The sequence below is a fragment of the Sceloporus occidentalis genome, unplaced genomic scaffold (assembly GCF_023333645.1).
Source record: "Sceloporus occidentalis isolate IW3139 unplaced genomic scaffold, rSceOcc1.0.p SCAF_117, whole genome shotgun sequence".
Taxonomy (NCBI): Eukaryota; Metazoa; Chordata; class Lepidosauria; order Squamata; family Phrynosomatidae; genus Sceloporus; species Sceloporus occidentalis.
Window position 1 is genome coordinate 3,241,693 of NW_028317097.1, and position 22,628 is coordinate 3,264,320.

The 22,628-nt window shown below is 37.5% G+C and overlaps 1 protein-coding gene across 1 annotated transcript; it reads left to right on the plus strand.

Annotated features, from left to right (window-relative positions):
- The first annotated feature begins 7,807 nt into the window (after positions 1-7,807).
- On the plus strand, positions 7,808-20,807 carry LOC149282419 (cytosolic Fe-S cluster assembly factor nubp1-A). The gene is made up of 9 exons (XM_089498242.1): positions 7,808-7,932; positions 14,243-14,311; positions 15,184-15,216; positions 15,464-15,554; positions 16,358-16,512; positions 17,321-17,431; positions 17,778-17,880; positions 19,336-19,419; positions 20,718-20,807. Exons 1-9 carry the CDS (start codon positions 7,822-7,824, stop codon positions 20,747-20,749), a joined length of 789 nt encoding a protein of 262 aa, XP_089354368.1. The 5' UTR covers positions 7,808-7,821; the 3' UTR covers positions 20,750-20,807.
- Positions 20,808-22,628: the final 1,821 nt, after the last annotated feature.

Below are 22,628 nucleotides of genomic sequence, written 5' to 3' on the forward strand. Positions count from 1 at the left end.
CTGAAATCCACCGGCCAATCAGACCATAAATCAGCAATGTATAGACCATTGCTTAGAATTATTAAGGCAAATGAGAAGATATTGTCCACAGCAAGCCCGACATGGCAACACGTGGACTGGTGATAAGAGTGAGCGTTCCTGACCCTGGTCCACATGCCCTGGCTGGGATCCATGGTTCATGTTGAACATTACATTTGACCCTGTTAATGTTCAGGTAATGTCTATATTTTGCAAAGATGATACATTTAACAATTAGATGCAAACAGTTTGAGCAATTAGTTGTTTAGTTAGTTGTTAGTGTTACTGGACACAGAGTGTAGAAGCGTTTCACACCTACCTAATTATAAACCACAGACCGTATACACCACATCTAATGATTAAACCTGCGTTCGGTGTAGGACATGAGACACAATACATCGTCATTATCTCTTAAAGAGGTTTTTTGTTTCATGTAAAGAACTTTAAAGGTCATGTTTTGATACTAGACAACAGGTTAAGTTGGAAAAAATGTAAATTAAATGTAGGAAACCACTGACCCTGTGAGAATAAAACAAACTATGTTTATTTTAAATAGTCTTGGCATTCCAGTAAAGTGTTCTAGATTCTCTCCAGTAGAGAAAGTATCTATGATACTGAATTATTTTTACGTGATGTGGTTTATCCATCAAGTGACTGGTGAATGTTTGGAAACATTAGATGCAATTTTAACAAACCATTAATCTGCAATCTGAAGTAAAAATAAATTACATAACATAAACCACTAGAGGTTTTTTTCTAGGAGTGTCCACTTATTTACAGTTGCCCTTTTACTCAAGGCTGGTAATGACCTCCATCTTCCATTATACCTCAATGAGTCCTTATACATGTCCTTGATGTCACTGTCAGTCTTTTGAGTGCTATATCTGGGTATTTGTTGGTGTGTGTGTTACTATAGCCATATTTGCCAAAATCAGGACACAATTAAGCAATACAGTCTAACATGTATTGTTCAGAAGCACTGTGCATTAAGGGGTTGATGTTAGGTACAGGCGGTGTTGGTGGTAAAACCTAAAATAAAAGTCAATAAAAGTCTATTGAGTTAGTTGTCTAACTTTTGCTTTAAGCTAGCAAGGGCTCCAACCCCAAAGCTGCAATTTGATGTGCAGATCATACAGTTTTCGGAATTTGCTAATTGGTTTACGCCTCATTGCATAAACTACGTTATATAACTTAACATGTGGTTTATGCATTATTTTACAGATGTTTTAGTCACTTTGTATATATTATGTTACAGCTATGTCATAAGTTACTTAAAGAAAAACCTGGATCAGCACTATATAAATAAAAAAATACCGTATTTGCTCGATTATAAGACGACCCTGATTATAAGACGACCCCCCAAAATCTTAATATTAATTAATGAAAAAAAGAAAAAGCCTGAATATAAGATGACCCTATAGGAAAAAAGTTTTACCAGTAAATGTTAATTCATGTAAACTATGTGAACTATTGTTTGTTAATAAAAGCTATGATTGAGAAAAATATGTTGTTTTTGGTTTTATTTCTTTTTTTTTCAACCTGCCCCCCCAGTTATGCACATCTGCCCCCAGGCTTGCCACTCTGCCCCAGAAATGCCTTATACCCTCTTAATGCCACTGTGCCCCATGATACGCCTTTTAACCCTCTATATGCCACTGTGCCCCATGATATGCCTTTTGACCCCCCTATGTGCCACTCTGCCTCCAGAATTGCCTTATACCCTTATATGCCACTCTGGCATTTAGGGGGTTAAAAGGCATATTATGGGGCAGAGTGGCATATAGGGAGGTATAAGGCATTTCAGGAGGCAGAGTGGCACATAGAGGGTTAAAAGGCATTTCTGGAGGCAGAGTGGCATTAAGGGGGTTAAAAGGCATTTCACAGAGCACTCTGCCTCCAGAAAGTCCTTATGCCCCCCCCCCATCCATTTAACACTCCCTCTCCCTCCTCCAAACTTACCGGTGCTTCTGAGTCCCCGGTGCTTAGTCCGGGCAGCATGTAGAGCTCTACGCGCTTGAGCGGAAGTTGTCTACGTGAATCGCGTAGAGCTCTACACGCTGCCCGGACTAAGCACCGGGGACTCAGAAGCACCGGTAAGTTGGGGGGGGGCATAACACAGGCGGAAGATCCAGGTCCCCTGCATCGCTGCAGGGGGATCTGGATCTTAGTCTCATAGTCAGACCTATTTGAGGTCTGATTATAAGACGACCCCGATTATAAGACGAGGGGTATTTTTCAGAGCATTTGCTCTGGAAAAAACCTCGTCTTATAATCGGGCAAATACGGTATATACTTACATACATTTATCATGATAAGTGACATGTAGTTGTAAGGGATATTGTAACCTTTAAACCAAATATTATGAAATAAAGACAAAAACACACTTATTTTGGAATAAACAGGCCGGGGACTTTTATTTAGCTTAACAAAACTCATATTTCAACAATAAAAATGTTTTAACGAAACTCTTGGCCCAAACCCAGAGTCTCACCTCCATATAATTTACACTATATATATATATATATATATATATATATATACAAAGCCTACCACCCTAAAAGCCAGCAGGCAAACAACCACATAACCAGTTCATCCCTATATGGGACAACTTTAACCCCAATAAATGTACACATTTTTTTTTTTATTATTATTATTTTTTATTAAGGGGGGTGGGAGTTTTTCAAGAAGAGCTTCCATCTTCGCCCGCGGCTCTCCTGCACAGCCGAAATTACCAGCCTTAAAAGGTTAGTAGCACAGCCTGCAGTTCGCCTTGTGGCATGAAACGCTGCCCCTTCAACCCCTCTATTTATAGCGCTGATTCGCGTCACTAGGTGCCCTTGAGACAAAGGCAGCAAATCACTATTTAGCATGGTATGGATAGACTGACACAATATTTCGTTCGGTTTCAGGAACCGTAACATGCCAACACCCCAATCCCCTGTGACGTTATATCATCCATTACCCCATTACATCATTAAAAAATCTATGTTCTTAGAATGAATCTGTCTAATGGCTGTTCCAGATTGCTTGGTGTTACAGTTCAGTACAACCTGGACTGCAACCAATTACCTACTTCTTTTAAATCCGCCGTGTTACGAATACCTGTTAAAATCATTTGTCACGCATATTAACCATTCGCTTCCATTAGGAGTTATAACAATTTGCAAGATTGTTTGATTTGTTTATTGAGTCAACAGGGCTATTTAACTCTGCTATGTGTTTTAAAAGGCTCTGTAGCTCCTGCCTAATCACATATACTAAAGAGGTGTTACCCCGACTGGATCTATCGGTTTGTCTATTGACACACCTAGTATTTGTCATAAGGGAGTAAACTATAACACAATCTTATCTGTTCATCTAATCCACGGTAAAGATGTGTTCTTCATGCCATTCAGTGCAAATATGTGTCTATTTCTAGAACGTAACATATGTATTTCAGGAACCACAAAAATCAGTAGAAAGGAACAGGTTATTAAAATACGGACGTGAATCATTGCTATCATCAATGGCACAAAGAAATATCTGTTATTAGATCTGTTTAGTCTAGTAAAAGTAAATACTTCTAAAAAAAAAATGTAAAAAATCTAAAATCGAACTTATATATGTTGAGGATATATAGCTATATGTGGTACAAAAATACCAAATACAAGGTGACTTAGGGGTAAGTAACAGACCAGGGTGCATTATGATTATGAGATCGTTTGAGCAGGGCCCTTCTTACCTGTTGTTCCTGTAAAATTGTTTTGTTATATACTACTTGTTATGTTCTGTCTACCCTTGTTATGTCCTGTCTCCTTAGTACAACACTAAGGAATATGATGGCACTATATAAAACAATAAATAATAATAATGTATGGAGGTCTACTTACAAGTTCCCACCAAATGCAGTGGCAGAATCGCTTTACCAGGTGGCCATCTCAAGGTCTTCTTTGTTAAAAATAATAGTTATCTTCACATTTCAAATTGTTGGGAAAGGGATAAATCTTACCAAATGGTTTCTACTGTTTAGAATTCTGCACGTGGCACATGGGGGGTGAAAAATAACCATTTGCTAGGGGTTTAGGAAAAAGTGCAATGGACGTTGGGAGTCCAAAACTTTAAGTAGCACAAGCTTCCATCTCACCAGTCAGTATGTCCTCCAACAGTTGGAATAAGACCTGGTTGCACTAGATTCCCTATATGCACAGGCCTCACCCAATTGATGCAACTTCGTTCTTCGCTGTCATTCAATCGGTTCACCATCATTCACCAACATATGCAACATAATAATTACACATTCAAATCATACACTGGAATTTGCCCCATTGTTTTTTTCATTAATGCTACAGACCCCTAAAAATGGTTATTTTCCAATTTCCTCCATGCACAATGGTGGACACGGGCAAATGTGTACCATGCCACTCACATACCCAGAAGATACTGAGAGTTTATTTTATTTACAATAAGTTTCTATATGTCAAACACATACAAACAGAAACCTACACAGTACATCTAATAACTCATTTATTTCCTTGTGATGTGCTTCGCAAACTCTTTATGTAATGTGTATGCTGCAAATAGCACACTCCATTTTTGTGTGGTGAAACATGAACTTATTAGTTTATTAGTTAGCTAATTATTACACTAAAATATGTAGTTGGCAATTTGTGAAGTTCGCGTATTCCATAGAAAGCTATATATTAGAAATCAAAGTGAATGTTTATTTCATGGATTTGCGGCAATGAATTCGAGGCAGTTTCTACCAGTCAGCTGCAATCTACATGGTCAACTCCATGTTACGAGTATTTCAGACAAAGGACTGCGAGACCTGTTTGAAAAACAGCTACTGCCCTCTGGTGCATATAAACCGTCAAATAGGCATCTGGTTTTAATTAGACACACAACCGCAAGATGTCGGTGTAAAAACAACAGACTCATCTCATTATGCCGGGCTTTTTTTTTTCTGAGCACGGTGTAATGTAAAAGCAAAATGCCCCAAACATACATCCAAACGTATACATCCCACACTTACGTAGATGCCATAAAATCACTACCAATGGGTTCCTGTGCAGGCGTTTCTGCATACGGGAAGTAATAGACTTCAGTTCAAGAAAGGAATAGACTTGTGTAGCTCCTACATGCGTGTATGTAAGGACGCTCCTATACAACCAGACGCAATTTTAGATGCTGCTGTCACCTGGTGGCTTTCAGATGTGTTATTTTTGGACTGTCTCTTTTCCTTGGAATGAAAATGACCATTGATATCAGTCAGGTCCATAACCTCTCCAAAGGGTTTATGGAACTTTATACCTCCATTCCCAAGGAGTAGAGGATGGATCGAAGGGCAATATTCCAGCTCAATGCCCCCCATGGACATGTATGTGGAAAGCTATCTCAGAAAAGAAAGATCTTCAGGTTCCCCTTGCCTTGTAGCCTTAAGGATGCCATACTTACTAATTCGCCAGTGTCCCACTCTAGGACAACGGTTGACATGTGACATTAACTGAAAATCCTTTACCACGCAGGATCTGAACTTAAGCTGTCAGCAGTACATTAAATGGGTCATTACTCAAGACAGATGTCAGCCAAGCCTTAAGCTTGATTGTCAAGTCTATTGCTAATATTGGGATTGTTGGCAGCTATGGGTTTGGCCACAGTGCTACTTTTTCATCCCACACATACCTCATACTGCAGGGTCTTACTTCACATGTGCTGGTCAACAACATTTAACATGTATATGCTATATAATTATGAATGCATAGTTAAATAGACCTATATGCACTTTCGCCGACATCCGCCATCATGTGTGGGCCTTCCCACGAGATTCTACCCTTGGCATGAAGGCAGGATAGACTTGTTGTCCGTCGTGGTTTGTACACCAAGGGTTTTATTTGCATGATGAATTCATGTTTTTCAGCACAAACCAACAGAAACCAAAGTAGGTAAACACGTTATGTTTCTTTACCAATCGCCAATTTTTACTTTACAATTTAAACCGATTCTCGTTATTTCAAACGGGCAGATGTTTATGAAAGTAGACAGCTGTGTTGCCGACAATATCCCACGAACTACGTGACCCAGCCTTACATAAAAATGAGGCTTGAAACGCAAAAGGTACCGGAAGTTTTCTCCCGGAAGTCTCAGATCAGGAAGTGTTTTTGCGTTCCACAAGGTGCCATGGCTGATGTACCAGAAAACGCACCTCAGCGTGAGTGAACCCGGCATGTCGTAGTTTGCGAACAATGTCATGGCTACAGCTTGTGTTTACAAACTGACTTGTGTGACCTTTTTATTTTAGACTGCCCTGGGACCGCTAGTAGCGAAGCAGGGAAGGGTTCAGCATGCCAGGGATGCCCCAACCAGTCTCTATGTGCTTCGGGGGCAGTGACTGGACCTGATCCAGGTACCGGTTTATTTTGTACAAAACAAGTGAGGAAGGTTTCTGAAACGGACGGAACATGGAGGGTTTATGATGCGACCTTCTTTCTTTTGTGTGGGGGGCAGCAAGCCGTGATAGCGCCTCAGCTGTATGATCATTAAGTGCTGAATACCACCCAAAATTATTTCAACATGGTTCAGCTGTGAAATAAAAGTAATTGTATCATTTTTATAACACCTAAAAGTGAATAACCATTATTTTAATTGATTTTGTTCAGCTTTTATTAAATATGACTACTGTTTTGTGACAATGTTTTTTTTTTTCCCGAGTTGCAAAACACCTGTTGGTGAATTCAGTTTGTGCTACAAAAATAAATAAATAGCTTTCCTATTATTTAAACAAATAATTGCAGGGATATGTACACACATACACGTAATCATATATCCTCAAACCAGTAATGAAACTGGTTTCGATAAACCCAAATTATATAATAAAATATGTGTAAATATATATGTATATACACACACAATGTGCAAACACGGTATTTTGGACACAAGAAACTAATGTAGTTTGCTTTATTCCTCAGTATTGTTTGTTGAAGTAAAATGTTTAGGACCCCCGAACAAAATTTTGTTTATTCCCTTGGTATATTTGTTTCTTCTTTTCCCAAGCAGTACTTGGTGAAACGTGCGTTAGACGTAGGAATTATGAATGGTAGCGAGAGTGGAGTATATTTAACCTCCATCCCGTGTTCGTGATCAATTTTAGTTATGGCAATAATGGGACTGTTGGAAAGTAGCTATAAAGACTTGATGCTATTGTTGCTTCTGCTCGATGCTCAGGGCGGCCATTACTTCTTAAGCACTCCAGAACTGGGTGCAGTAAATCAGCATCTAAATGAGACTTGGTCCAAAACCCTTTCCTCCAAATTCCTTTGGTTTCCTTTGATTAATTATTTGAATTACCCCACATGTGTGGGGTTCATCTTGTTACATAGTTTCTATCATAACTAAACAGGCAAACCTTCCCTTACAGGTCACTAGTAAAGCCGCTGGCCAAAATATTAATTGGAACATGACCCTGGGGTACATCTGTGAGCCTGTCGAGCTGTTTTACTGTACCTATTCCATGTGGAATTTATGATTTACATAAATCACTTAACCCAATAAAGATTAATGCTGGTATGGATTTATTTTCTTCTTGTTTAAACCACTCTTGAATTAGAACGGGTTCACCGTAGGATAATTCCTGTTTCACAGCACTAGTTCTCAAAATATTTTGAAGTGGTGTGGCTCTCATGGAGATAAAGAGACTCAACAAAAATGAATTTCTGGTGACTAAAAGTCACATAAATAGGAATATTTTATACTGAGCAGTTAATTATGTAAAGCTTTTAACGCCGATATTTCTGTTTTCTTGCAGCAATAGAAGAAATCAAAGAAAAAATGTCCACTGTGAAGCACAAGATTTTGGTTCTTTCTGGAAAAGGGGGAGTGGGAAAAAGCACATTCAGTGCCCATCTGGCTCATGGTTTAGCTGCTGATGAAGGCAAGCAGGTAAGCATTCTACAAGGGCTCTCATTTTATGACTTGTGAGAGTGGTTACACATGGTGATTGTTTTAGCCTTAAATTATTTTTAACAATGAACTTGTGTAGCTAATGTTTTGAGTACTGTTCTACTGGAATATTACATTTGTATGGCTGAATAAAAGTTGAAAAGATCTACTTCCATTACATTTTTAACCACAAAGCTATTTCAAGCCAAAATGCACAGTAATCCTCACAGGCTCCAAATAGGTTATTTCCTGAATCAACTTACGAAGTAAATTTTAAAATAACACATTTTGTTCCAAAAAGTCCTAACATAGCACCACACAACATTATTCTGCAGGTCCTTTCCTCCCCACGCAAAACACTATCTGCCAGGCCCTTTTTTGCTTCACACAACACTATCTGCCAGGCCCTTTTTTTGCATCACACAACATTATCTGCCAGGCCTCTCCTTCCCTTGCACGAGCATAGTCACCAAGCTGCTTGACGTCACTATACATTATGAAGAGCCAACCCCAGTGAGCTTCTGCTGTAGGAAGAGCATGTTTGGCCCTGTACAATAAATGGTGTATTATGCAGGGTCAGCTCAGCGCTTCTTGATGGAGAACCTTTCTGTTGTTGAAGAGAGAGAATTAAAACTTCACATCATACCCTGTGGAGATATTGTAATTAAGGGATTTATAAACAAAATTAGAATTTGCATACCTTTTTTGTAATGTGTGCTTTTTCTTGTTATTCCATTGTTGACCTGTTTTTTTATTTAAACTTTTTGGATCTACTAAAACTGTTTTTGATAGCACTCTTTCTCTTTGATAGTTTCTTGAGATAACATAAGAAGCGACTACTGGCTCGAGTTTTTGATTATCTAAGCCGTTCAAATATTTTGTTGCATAAACAGTCCAAAATGTGGGCCTCATGAATCGTCTGTCATTTGTTCAATAATTGAGCTGCGTGCCATCCTTCCCTGACTCTTTATTCCGCTATTCAAAAAAAAAATGCCAGATGTTTTTGTTCCTAGAATAAGATTAAGAATACGTTTTCAATAATGAGCTGTTTTCATTTGTGAAACAGTTCTTTGTATAACAAAATGTCGTCTAGTAGACAACCTCCCTGACTACTTATCATACCGCCTGTGGTAAACAACAGCGTGGACGCTTTGACTAATGAAATTCTACGGAGGAACGGATTTCATTAGCATTGCCATAAAGAATCAGCTCAGTGTGGAGTTTGAGCAGCCAGCCAACATATCACAACTGACAGCAATGGCAGCCTCCAGGTCTGTCAAATAAACAAATATTATGGGAACAAGAAAAATTCCGTGGGACTTCCCAACCAAAGTGGACCAGTTTTCCAGAAGAGTGTAGATAGCAAGGTCCACTACATGTAGGTATAGCATATATATATATATATATATATATATATATATATATAATTATTTCTGCCAGTGCCTAGTATTCCCAGTATTTTAGGATTTGCTACATCTTTTTGTAACCAAGTGACATTTTCAATGAAGGTGCGCTTTCAACCCACAATGGGTGGTTTTCTACTTTCCTCTTGGACATTTCTTAATGCAAAAGAAATCTGCTGTTAAAACTAAAAGTTTACTCTTAACCCGTAACCTTGCAATTAATATATTAAAAAGGTTTTAAAAATTGTCTTTCGCTAGTTACTTCTCAATATAGTCATAAAAGCTTGATGATGCCTAGTAAAGCTACATGAGGGAACATGCATGAATTGACTTTCTACTATTTTATTTATTTTAATGTTACGTGTTTTATATAACGTTTATTCTATTATAGATTATAATGTTAATACTTTGAGTACAGTGCCATTTGATGTGTAATGAAGATGCATCTTCACACCTCCTACAGCGTGACGTGTGAATTTGGCCGTGATCTTTCTCTAGGAGCAAGCATCTCGACCACAGTTAGAAAAAACAAACTTTAGTTTGCTTCAGCTGGTGTGACTGGGATAGGCAATACTTACTCCTGGAATTGCCTATCTAGATGAGTTTGAGTAACCTGTAACAGCTGGAATCAGGGTTGGACTGGCGATCACGAGGTGGCCCTGGTGCTTTAAGTCCAGCGGCAGCCTCCTCATAGCGGGGGGCATTTTGCATTGCTTGATGTACCACTGCACGCCATGAAATTCAGGATACCATATTCTTATGTTATTGGTACTTCATGTCCATTTCTTCAAGCTTCTGGACCCAGACCCAGAGGAGGGGGATCTTCAGGTAGCCAAACACGGGGTTCCCGAAAGTGAAAGTCTCATTTCTTCCTTTGTAAATTTCACTCAGCTGTTTGAGTTTTCATTTAAATCTGTTTGTGAAACAAACATGTTTATCACTGATTATCTTTTTGTGCTTTTTGGGGTTGTCTTTTTTTTTTTTTCTTTTCATGGTAAGTGGATTTAGTTAACAATTACCCGTCAAAATTTACATATTTAAAATGTCAATCAATTACAAAAAGCACATAGATTTGCTAATGCATGTTTTATACACAAGTAATCAAGCACACACCAAAAACACCCGTACATCCAACAGTCAAGCACAAAAAAACAGAATAGAGTATATTGTAAATATTAAATGCATTTTCTAAACCTGTCTAACTGCTCCTTCCAAAAAAGAAAAAAAAAAATCTTTGCATTTATTTCACATATAGTCAAGAGACCCTACTTGTTCATAATGGATGTGCTAAAAAAATAATGCTTTAATGCCCCCAATCTTTGGTGCCAGAGGGTACAAGGATAATTTGTGGGCCGATATTATCTAAACCATTAAAGATCACATTTGAAACTAAACACAACAATTGAATTTTCAGGAAAAAAAGCATCTATTTCTATCTTTGTTACGAAGATTTTGTAATGTAGTTGTGGTCGTTTGCTACAGACTTTCTACCCCAAGGTTTTGTTTTCGTTGAACGAGAAGGTGGTGCTGTTTCCTGTTAAAGAATTGGCGGTGATATTCTAGGAAGTTTGAGGCAACATTGTTAAAGATATTGAATAATGTTTATGAGTTATTTTATTATTTTGGCAGCAATAGTAAACGGAGATTATGCCTGTGCTCCATATGGATTTCTTTACGTTTCCATAGCTGTTCACGTGTTCCCTGCCAGAAATGGGTCACGGCATACAAAGCAGCTACGGATATGAAAAGCTGTGTAATTATGCGATACTCCTGCCTTCATCTGATCTGCCTATTGTACCGATGTTCAAACGCCTTGCGGCAGACTGCGCCGTGGATAATGTATGAAAATCTTAAGGAGATTTTCAAAATTGTCACAGTTTTCCCAATTCAGGGGAATCCTGCTGCACCTTCCGCTGGATGGAGCTTATGGTAAATCTATTGAAAATTCAAAACATCATCACGCAATTTGCAAGCAGGGTTTTATCAAATGCAAAAGAGGGAAAGAATACAAGGAATCTATTCATAATATTTGGTCTTTGGTAAGACATCACATTTAAATTAAAGTTTTAGGGTAAAAAGGCTTCCCAAATTGTGTTTTCTTTAGTAAAAAAAATAAATAAATAAATAAATATATATATATATATATATATATATATATATATATATATACTTTGATTGGAGCTTATGATACACAAGTACTGTAATATATTTAGGGCAGTTAACATGCATTATTTAAATAGCATCCCCATATATTATCTGTTTGATATATCTGACAAAAATCTAAATTTTTGTTAAAGAGCATTATGTAATTATGTTTAAAGGTTAAAGGTTTGTCCGGGTAGGAGAAGTTGTTGAGGTTTTTTTATTCCTTATTCTTGTATTGGCCACACAAAGTATTGAGACCAGAGAGCATTATGTTTTTTATTTGTTAGTTCCGGAATCTTCTGTCTGTTTTGTAGTAAGGGATGGGTTGTAACTTGCTGATATGTGCCAAGTAATTGTCTTACCATATCTTGTTTCATTGCGTCAGTCTCCAGTTATGAAATATAAAGGGTGGCTTCAGAAATGGCTGTTGGCGTGATGTAGGTTAGCACAGGATCGAGACGTTTACATTTAAACTTTTTAATACGTATTGGCAGTGTTTAGTAGATATTCCTACTTTTATGAGGTATTAATATTTGTACATACATTGTTCTTGAGTGGAATGTTATTAACTGTCATAATTTAGGGCTGCGCAAAAATGTATGGGCTGCAATTAAGACATCACTTAGAATATTAATAGCGTAATACGAAACACTCAAGACAAGGATAATTTCCCTTAGGGACTTTTTGTCCTGCCTCAGTGTTAAACCCTCTTCAAACAGGTTGTTTTTATTTTGTCTTTGGAGGGATCACCATTAAGTAATTAAATGATCTTAATAGCTTTTGGACGTTTCTCTTATGTCTATAGTTTCCTAACCCCTTAATGATATCGCTTAACTCTGCAGAGCCTAATATGTCTTACAGTGAGATATACCTTGGCAGGAAGATCAGAGTGTCTCACATCCTTGTCCAGGAGCCAGCGTCAATTTAAATAACTTATGGCCTTCATAAAAAAAAATGTCCATCCCAACTCTAGCTTCGTGCAACCAGGTATAGCGTAGTGATGGAAGTTTAGACCCATTTGCAAATACACGCCCCCTATAGGCGATTGTGAACATTTTGGCCCTTTAATTCCCTTCAAACTATTAAAAAATGTATGTGGGCAAGACTGTACCTGGAGGATGTTAACAGTTACATGTAAAGTGGCTGAATGTCCCTTGTGAAATAATTTAGGGTGTCTGCTTTTTCAAACGTGCTTTTTGTAGGGCAATTTTGGAATCGCTGAGAGCTATGAAGGCCGTAGCTTCAGCGTACCTGGGAACTTCATGGAGCTCTCCCTCTGGGGGGGGGGTGTCTCTTCATGACATTCAATGTTACCCCCAAAGGGGGTGTGGGGAGAACCACATATGGGGGTGGGAATATGCGTGCACATGGGGCGGGGATAACTCCAATGTGTATGGGTGGGAGAGGAATCTGGTGGGGGTGGCCATTCCTTTAGGACGCTCCCACGACCCGGAGATTGACCACAGTGACACGGAAATGCACCATTTCACCTGAGCGAAACCCAAAGAGTTCCTAGGTAACCCAATAAATTGGGTTATATGGTGGAGTATGATTTTAATAGAAAGTCCTACTTCTGAAAGAAACATTATATAATGTGTGGGTAACCTAAATGTGAAAGAGGGAAACGATACCGATTATAGTGCAATTGATTTAGAATGTGTAAACATTCGAAAAATGAACACAGTTGATAAATTCGTTCTTAGAAGTCACTTACACCGATGAGCTAGAAATTCCAAACATAGGAACACTAAGCATGAATAAATCGAGGTAATTTAGGTACTTTGAAGTAAATTTGTGCTACAGGGAATATGTGCTGATCTAAAATGTTGATCTATCTTTTGATCCTTCAGAAGTGGAGAGGGATTCTCTTCCAAAACTAAGTGCATTAATCCAGGTGGGGTCATTCTTTTAAATTAAAGGATTTTAAATTCTACCCAGTAAAGCACACTTTTTCTTTGAACGGCATTGTCATCGATTCATCGTTATTGTTAAACCCTCCTAAAGATTCTCAAGGATACAATCTGTTTCAGTACATAACAGAATAGCCCGTAATTTGAGACTTCATGGTATTAATAAGTATTATTTTTCACATCCAGCCTGTGTTGTATTTTTATAAGAATTGTCTTTTGGGGTGGATTATGTAAAATGTGATACATAATACACCCACTGGATGTGTATACAGACTTCATATTGAAACAAAGAAAGTGAACGGGTTTATCGTATTGGAAAGTACTCTCACCTTTTTATTTTTTTGTGCATATATTGTCAGTAGGATACCTAGGTCTGTGTGTTAAGTTGGTTTTTGTTACTTATAAAACTTACATGAGTATTGCATGGCTGTTCCTCAGTACAATTTACAGGCGGTACATCCAGTGTTTGCTACGGTCGTGTTCACCTTTCCTAGCCAGACTGCGGACACTAAGGGGTAATAGTAACCAGATGTCGGAAGCCCCGTATGTGGAGCCAAAGTATTCTCACTAGTACAGATTATTTTGCTATTTCTGCAACAATGTGTGTCTTGTGTAATAAGGTTTGAAACCGTTCATGGCATAAATATTTGGTATTGCGTTGCAAGTTGCATCTGGTATACCCAAGTACCCAACTATACTTTCATATTTCTTATTCATGTGTTGCTTTCTGCATTTTAAGTCATGTTCAGGCAAGGTTTTTGTTTTTTCCATGTAAATCCAGCTTTAAAATGACTCTTATTGATATTACTTGGATACTTTAATATATTCTTTCGTATATGTATTGACTTGCAGGTAGCTTTGCTTGACGTGGATATCTGTGGACCTTCTATTCCAAAAATTATGGGTCTAGAAGAAGAGCAGGTATGATTGAGACAAAGTAGATCTTTGATGGATGAAGCAATGTATTTGTTCATGTGCCTCACTGGACTCGACTCCATGGCTGCCATCCTTATTGCTAAGCACCGGTAAATGATGTCATATTCCAATGCACTATAAGACATTGGGCAAAGGATACTATGGATCCTGTGCTGCGCTGGCACACTCCTCCATGGTGTAAATGGAACAGCTAGGGTCGTTGACCATTGGCACACCCAGGGCACCCATTAAGGTGATCCTTTCCCTGCCACCTGGATCTGCCGCTCTCGGACTGATCACCCAAGGCCTGACTATGCCTCAGCATGGATACATACGACTTCTGCTCTTTCACCTCACCCTTGCCATCAGTGATGCATTGTGTGCCGCGTTTGCACGGAAGGTGCACATAGTTTCACAAGCCAAAAAGCAAGGAAATTATATCTTTTTATAAACCACAGATTCTAATTGTTTTTTACATTTTTTGTGCGATTTTGTAGTATTGGGAGCTGCCAAATTTGCTTTATTATAGCAGTGGTTATATATGGTGTATTCATTGAAAGATTGTACGCACAAATCTTCTTAATGCTTATTACGCCCACGTCAATTACAGCACTGCATTTAGGATTTTGCTAAAATGACACTTTGTGTGCGTTTCATACACTCAGATTGAATCATTAAGTCAATTTCCAAGCATAGTTATTAGTACGGGGAATATGGAATCATTTTAGTGTTATTAGTACAGGGGATGTAGAAAACATTTTCACATTTGACAAGCGGGTGTGATGCTTCATTTATGTACTCTGTTTTATTACTTGTTCTACATAAACATTGGTTTTATATTCAATGAACTGATCTTAATTTCTTCTTCTTATACATAGGTTCACCAGAGTGGCTCTGGGTGGTCTCCAGTTGTGAGTATATGTGCCATTTTTGGTTATGCGTGAGTAATATTAGTGTTCTTCACAATTGGTGGTTCAGGTGGCATAGTGTATTTTATTCGTACACACTATATGGATAAAAGGATTGGGACACCTGACCGTTACACTAATATGGACTTTTTGACATTGCATTATAAATACATAGACATTAATATGACGTTTCCCCCCCCTGCACTCTTAGTGAAGATTGTTCTTGCAAGCTTTGTTTTTATTGTTTCAGTTTGTAGAAGATAATCTGGCTGTGATGTCTGTTGGCTTCTTACTTGGGAGTCCTGATGATGCCGTAATATGGCGAGGTCCCAAAAAAAACGGTTTGTATTTAATGTTCTACTTTCTGGGTTCTACAATTTTGGGTGAAAGTAACAACCTATTAGAAGGTATTGTCATAGTATACTGCTTAATAAATCCTTTAGGTAGATGAGCTTGAGAAATCTGGAACAGCCACTGAGGTGGAGTAGAAGATGTTAAAGGTGCAAAGAGCAGCTTGTAATGTATGCACCATAAAGGGTATGTAGGTACATGACAGATATTAGAGATGAAAAGCAGTCTTGAAGGTGCTTTATAGGACGTTGGGGCATCAATTTTAATACAGGGGTGTTCTCAAGGAAGGCAGTCTGGTAGTTGATATCGGATTGCAGAGGACAGATATGGGAAGCAAAAAGACCATTGAGCAAGGGGTAAAAAGTCCTTTTTTTCATAAAATGTTTTCTAAATAGCATATAGAACATTCATCTAATTCCGCCTCCAGAATTCATGTCACCAAGTAGCATTTATTTCATTAAAACTTGGCCTGGATTTCACTGAATAGAGGGACCGTGCACCTAACATTTTTCTTTATTGATCACTGAAAAATAATTTCGGAATCAGTACCCCTTGAAAGTGCTCAGTGTACGAAGGTACTGAGAACCGGCGTTCTGCAGGTAAAAAGAATAGAATGTATTGTGCAGCCAATCTTAAGAACTTTGGGGCATTTTCACATCCAGTGTAGTAGATTTACAAACATCAAGTGTCAGTAAAACAGAGACCTTGGTTGCCTATCTTACATTTAACGGGGTTAATCATGTATTTGTTTTGCTGCTTTTCATATAGCAAACATCGTGTGCATTTTTTACAGGAATGATCAAGCAGTTTCTGCGAGATGTAGACTGGGGGGAAGTGGATTACCTTATAATCGATACCCCTCCTGGTACGTCGGATGAACATTTGTCTGTTGTGCAGTATTTGAGCACATCGCATATTGATGGGGCTGTAATTATCACCACTCCTCAGGTATGACATGTTACATTTGTTCTGGTGAATGTAGTCATGGTGAACGCAGACTTGTGACTTATCCGACTTATCTTATATTACGACGGTTTTGAATCATATGAAATCACTGCGTGTTTCTCTGTTGCCAGTTTGAGGCATGAGCAGGTGGTGTTGTGCCGACCTGATCGTACAGAACATGGTGTCTGTAGCATGTCGCCCCACGTATTGATGGGCAGACTGTAGCAAGAGACAAATAAAGTAGCTGAATGATTCTGCTCACATTTTAATGACGTTGTGTGCAAGGACCAGTGATACCAAATGTAATCAAAATATTAGGTGTATTGTTCTCTAGCATGGAATCATTTCATACAAATTTATATATAATAATGGATAGGAAAAAAGCAATAGAATCCATAATATGGAGACTGAGTGGTAAAGTGTCATTACTTTGGCTACCAAAAAGGACATGGAGTGAGAGGGTAGAGAGGATTCTTGGTATCTACCCCCAGGGTATTCAGGCTAGAATGCTTTTGGTAAGATACATAAAAAAAAAAAAAAACAGGAAAATTGTATGTTTGAAATATTGCTCTTTTTACAATAACGTGCACTTTAATCAACCAAACATCCTTCTGCGAGGCTGTTAAAAGAAAAAACGCAACAAACTACATTTGATTGCAGTGCATTATGTTTTTTATATTTCGGGTTTTGTTTTTACATTGTCAAATAGTATGTTTGTCCATGCCACACGTAGCTTGGGTGGTATATAATTTCACCTGTAGATACCTTGCTTGTCAATCATGTGTTTAAATTAAAAAAAAATCCTTTACAGGAGGTGTCTCTTCAAGACGTCCGCAAAGAAATCAGTTTCTGTCGCAAAGTCAAACTTCCAATTATTGGCGTTGTGGAAAACATGAGTGGATTTGTTTGCCCAAAATGCAAGGTGAGCATTAGTGACCTACACAAGTTCTAACAGCAAATGCATAGCACTGACTGCTTTGGATTATTTATTGGAGTTATGAAAGAAAAAAATAGTTTAAAAATATCCATATCTACACATAAGCCTTGAGGCCAGCACACCCTTTCTAACTTATAGGTCTGTTGGAAACATCCCTGGAATTGATGTTTTGTGGCTCCAGGCTATCCAGTTTTACCAACCAAATAACAGAGCTTAATAATTCATTATTTTATTTTTTTATGTCCCTCCCCACCTTGTATTAGACAGTCACTAAACGGACTTCTGATTTTCTTTGATATTTAATAAGATACAAATTTTCATTTTCTTCTAGAATGAATCGCAGATTTTCCCACCAACAACTGGAGGAGCAGAGAAGATGTGCTCTGATCTTAATATACCCCTCCTGGGCAAGGTTCCTTTGGATCCAACCATAGGTATGTTTCTGGTAGCTAAAAGGGACGCACCTCCATCGTATACATTTAAGATATCTCTCTCTCTCTCTCTCTATAGATGATATATATATATATATATATATATATATACATATAAATATATCTATTCTAGAGAGAGAGCGAGCATGTCCCCTTTACATAACTTGCAGCTTGCCTATCCTTGAAAATGATAATGATGAAAATTGCCTCTTTCCCCAGATCCTGAGAGTGCAAGAGATGTGTTTTTTGCTTTGCTACACCGACACCCAGACACACACACCAGGACAGGCTCTGCCACACCGACACACACACACACACACACACACACACACACACACCAGGACAGGCTCTGCCACACCAACACACACACACACACACCAGGACAGGCTCTGTCACCGCATGTTGGACGCCCCTGGAATAAAATATCATAACTGTACTGCTTCTATGATGAATTGTTTTTAGGATTATTATTGTGTAGGCTAACAATGACAAATATTTTGTTTTTAAAACTTAATTTAGAATTAAAAAGGAAAAAAGCATACAGCAGATGCCCTATAAAATGAAATAAATGAATCCAGATTGATTCATATGCAAATGAAAGCACACACAAATCAGAAAAGGCTTAAAACAGAGCGCTTGTCGCTGTGCAGATACTGATGAAAGCCGCTGTGCAGTTCTAGTTTTTGTGTAAATGAATCTGGATGCTTCTCTCCGTGTAGAAAAATCGAAACCCTTGTATTTTCGGTTTTAAAGTTTGGATGGTTCCGATTTTTATTTTTTATTTTTATTATTTGCATTTTAACATTATCACCAATACAAATATATACACCGTTGTTATGATTCATGGTGATTCCGCTTATTTAATCAGAAGGTAGCATCGGCTCCATAAAACACTCTCACACGGGAGAAAAAAGTTAAAAAGTTCTCATATTGGATTTATGATTTAAGCCATCGAAGACAAGACTATTTTACACTTGAGAACACGGGCAGTCACAGCCTTTTTGCCATGTCTTTGTTCAACCCTAATGTACAAATTATGTGTACCTAAGTATAACCAACATGTATGAATATATTGATATACATGATTGTAAAATGTATCCATTTACTTGTATTTAATTTGAAAACACTTTGTTTACGTAAGATTTTCTATTTGCAAGCTATGTATTTTTCCAAATTTATAATGCCTGCTGGTCCAGAATAATGCAGGATGAACTATAACAACCTGCTTCATCAAGCAACGGTGTATTAAAGAGGTTAAATGTATATTATTTATATTGTTCTTATTTTCCAGTTTTGGGATTTCCACCTACAAATTGTCATCTAAAGTGTATTATTATTATCATTATTGCTGATTTTAGGCTTAGGTTTTCTTATATTTATTGGCACTTTCACACTTGGTATAATGTGGGATTATCGTGAATGTAGTTTTTTTAAATTTTTCTTACTTATTCTTTAAAGGAAGGAGTTGTGATGCAGGGAAATCTTTTTTAACTGAAGCTCCAGATTCACCAGCAACTGCCTCGTACAGATCAATAATACAGAGTATGTACACAAAACTGAATAATATGTGAATAAATCACTGCAAACAATTAGTGCAGCTCAAAGACATGCTATCCTTAACAGCATTGCAAATCTTTATGTGAAGGACCCCCGAGATGCCTGTTAGGTACAAACTTATTCTGTTTAATATAATCTGACATTTTAATGGCCACAGTAACTAAACGGTTAAATTTAGAGGTTCGGCTGCTCCAGCTGTCTGATGTATTACTTGTCAAGACTTGCTGGGCCTCATAATTACATTACTGCCAACAGCGCTTTATACCGACTGACAAAATATTTCAAGACTTCAAAGTTATATTGCAAGATTACTTATAGCTATAGCTTTTTTTATGTCATAAGCATTATATTAAAGTGCATATAATAAATAAATGGCAGCTTTATATTCATGGTTACAAAGATGCTCCAAGTAAAACATGAAAATAGAAAAGAAATATATATATATATATATATAGTGCAATATTTCTATAAAAGAGGTAATAATCAGAATGCTATAGGCAGTGGCCACTCACTCTGAATGGAGCATAATGCTCCACATCAACCCATATCGTTGCACTGGCATAAAAAAAAACCTTTGTTCCATAAAAACAATGCAGCATCTATCTTCCATTAAAATCAGATATCACCTTTTACTCTGAGTAGTCTGATTTTAACACAAGATAGATTCTGCCTTTACAGAATGAAACATTTCTTTTTAATGCCGGTGCTTCTTTTGTGTCAAGGTGCGGAGGTTTGGAGCAAGGAACACAATTTTATGGGTCTCCAGTTGATGTGGGTCAAATGAGAGGTGTTCTGCCCCATTCAGGGCGAGTGTTCGCTGCCTACAGCAATCTGAGTGGCATTATCACTTTTATAGCCATATTGCACTAGATATATATTTCTTTTGTATTTTAGTGTTTCCCTTGGAGCATCTTTGTGATATTGAATATAAAGGCGTCATGTATTTATTATACGCACTTTAGGTGTGTTGATTGCACAACTCATTTGCTTTCTGTTATATATTTATTTATTTTTTGCTGTTGCTGGTTGAGAAACCAGAGGGTGATTGTAGCTATTGTGATTAAGGGTGCACACATCCACATTTCCATTATATGTATTTATATTTAATCGGATGAGAGAAAGCCTCCCGATGTTCTCTGCCCTGTGAACACGATATTCAATTTACCAATCTTTTTTTTTTATTTTGCAGAAATTATATTCGTATAGTAATATAGATATATTTACGACGGTTGTTCTCCTATTGCATGCATTCCTCATGTGGTCCAGTTTTTCCTTTTGCGTAGGAATTCAGGAATATTGCGACAGAAAGTGTTAACTGAAGGTCAGAAGAGAAAGTATGTGATCTGCATCCAAATGCTGCGGCTGTACATCAATACAATCCAGTAACATCAGTTACATCACCAAAAAAACACGTGATTTAAACACTTCACAAGCCATTTCTCCTGATCCTGGTTACTCAACAAGTCATAAATAAATTTTACAACCAATTATATTGAGAATTGTGCGTTATGGGGCAAGGAATTATATTACAAACATAAACTGGTCGTGTAGAGAGAATCTAATTATACTGACGTGGCATCGCAGAGTTAAGTAACTGAAGTAGTAGTGTACCAGCGGGGCGATAGGGTCTCCATATGAGGATTTGTGGTATGAATCAGACACTGCGTTTCTAGGACAATCTTCGTACCAAATTATGTTAGTATTTTACATTATTAGAGACGTCTATAATTCTGGAAATGAATCTAGTGGCTTGGAAGTTCTGCTTGCGTATAACGATGTGTTAAACTGGTGCGAGCTCTTATTTTGTAGAGAAAAGGTGATGGGATATTTCAGTGCAAACAATATATAATTTTTAATTTTAGTGTGTACATAAAAATTCATAATACACAAATATAAAAAAAAAACATGCAACGCTTTTCAATAAAGTCGTACAAGTTTATTTCATGACTTTTTCTGTACACACTAAAATTAAATTTAAAAAAGTTAGATTTGCTCTACCAGTTTAACACTACAGTATACTTTATAGCATTCGGAACACACTCTATGGTGTTTCCTTAGAGCTGATATTTCTCTTTTTTTCTGTCTTGTCCCTTCAATCTACTGGCGCAGACCTACAAAGAATAACTTAGAGGTGTCAAAGCTCAAAGCATATATTTGAGTCTGTAGGGTTGATGCTTGTCAGATGCTGCTGTGGATCAGGTTCAACATTCCTTTGACTTTGTTTTTTTTTTGTTTTTTTTGGAGAGAACGTGGTGATGCCTTTTTGACGTTTGTGCACTAGAGAGGATGTAGGTAATTGAGCTTACACGCCGTTTACAGATGTCCACTGGGGTAGGCCCTTTAGACTCCAGAAAGGTCATAAGCTTAGACAACAACTTTCCCGCAGATTCATTTAGTGAATAAGCCCCATTCTTTCCAGCCAATCCCTGGTTTGTATGTGCTCATTCATATCGCGCTATAAGATACGTGTCATAAATACAGTAAGAGTTATCTGCCAATATTTCTGCAAGCAGTGCCAATTACAAAATAAAATAGGCATGAAAACACGTTTTCTCCATCCAGGCTGGAATTTGGACAAATCCTTTTGCGATCTAAAACAGACATGTTTCAGAAAACAAAATGTTGTGTGTACAAACAGCAATAATTTAATGTTTTATGGTAAAAGCATCATACGGCGCCGTCGCGTACATATCTTTGTCTACTTTGCTATTAATAATTTCAGCTATTATGTAGCCTCTTAGATGTCTGTATCTGAAGAAGACTTGGCGAGTGCTTGAGTTCAGAGTGTCTGAAAACAAATAAGCATTAAATAAATTTTTATTATATAGCAAATAGTTACGTACCTTATTTACAATTTTACGGTTACAAATGAAACATTTTAAAAGCTTATGTGTTCTTAACCTGGTTAAGGTGTTAAAAATGACCAAAATAGCAAAGTGTGTTTATAATGTGTGTGTGTGTGTATAAAGGGTTTTATTATTTTTAAGAACACCTTAAGAACAATAGCATCACTGGGGTCCCAATAAATGTTAAATATATATATATATATATTTATTAGTGTGGTATGATGAGGCTCTGCTCTGTTGCAGAACTACTACGACAGGCCAAAATACTGTAGACGGATCTGCTGAGATAAATTCACTAAGAATTATCTGCCAATATTTCTCCAAGTAGTGTCTATCAAACAAAAAAAA

Excerpts from the sequence above, each read along its gene's own strand:
- LOC149282419 (XM_089498242.1), top strand. The coding sequence starts at position 7,822 with ATGTCCACTGTGAAGCACAAGATTTTGGTTCTTTCTGGAAAAGGGGGA. Across the intron at positions 14,312-15,183 it reads TGGGTCTAGAAGAAGAGCAG|GTTCACCAGAGTGGCTCTGG; the intron begins GTATGATTGAGA and ends TCTTATACATAG. Across the intron at positions 17,432-17,777 it reads TTGTTTGCCCAAAATGCAAG|AATGAATCGCAGATTTTCCC; the intron begins GTGAGCATTAGT and ends ATTTTCTTCTAG.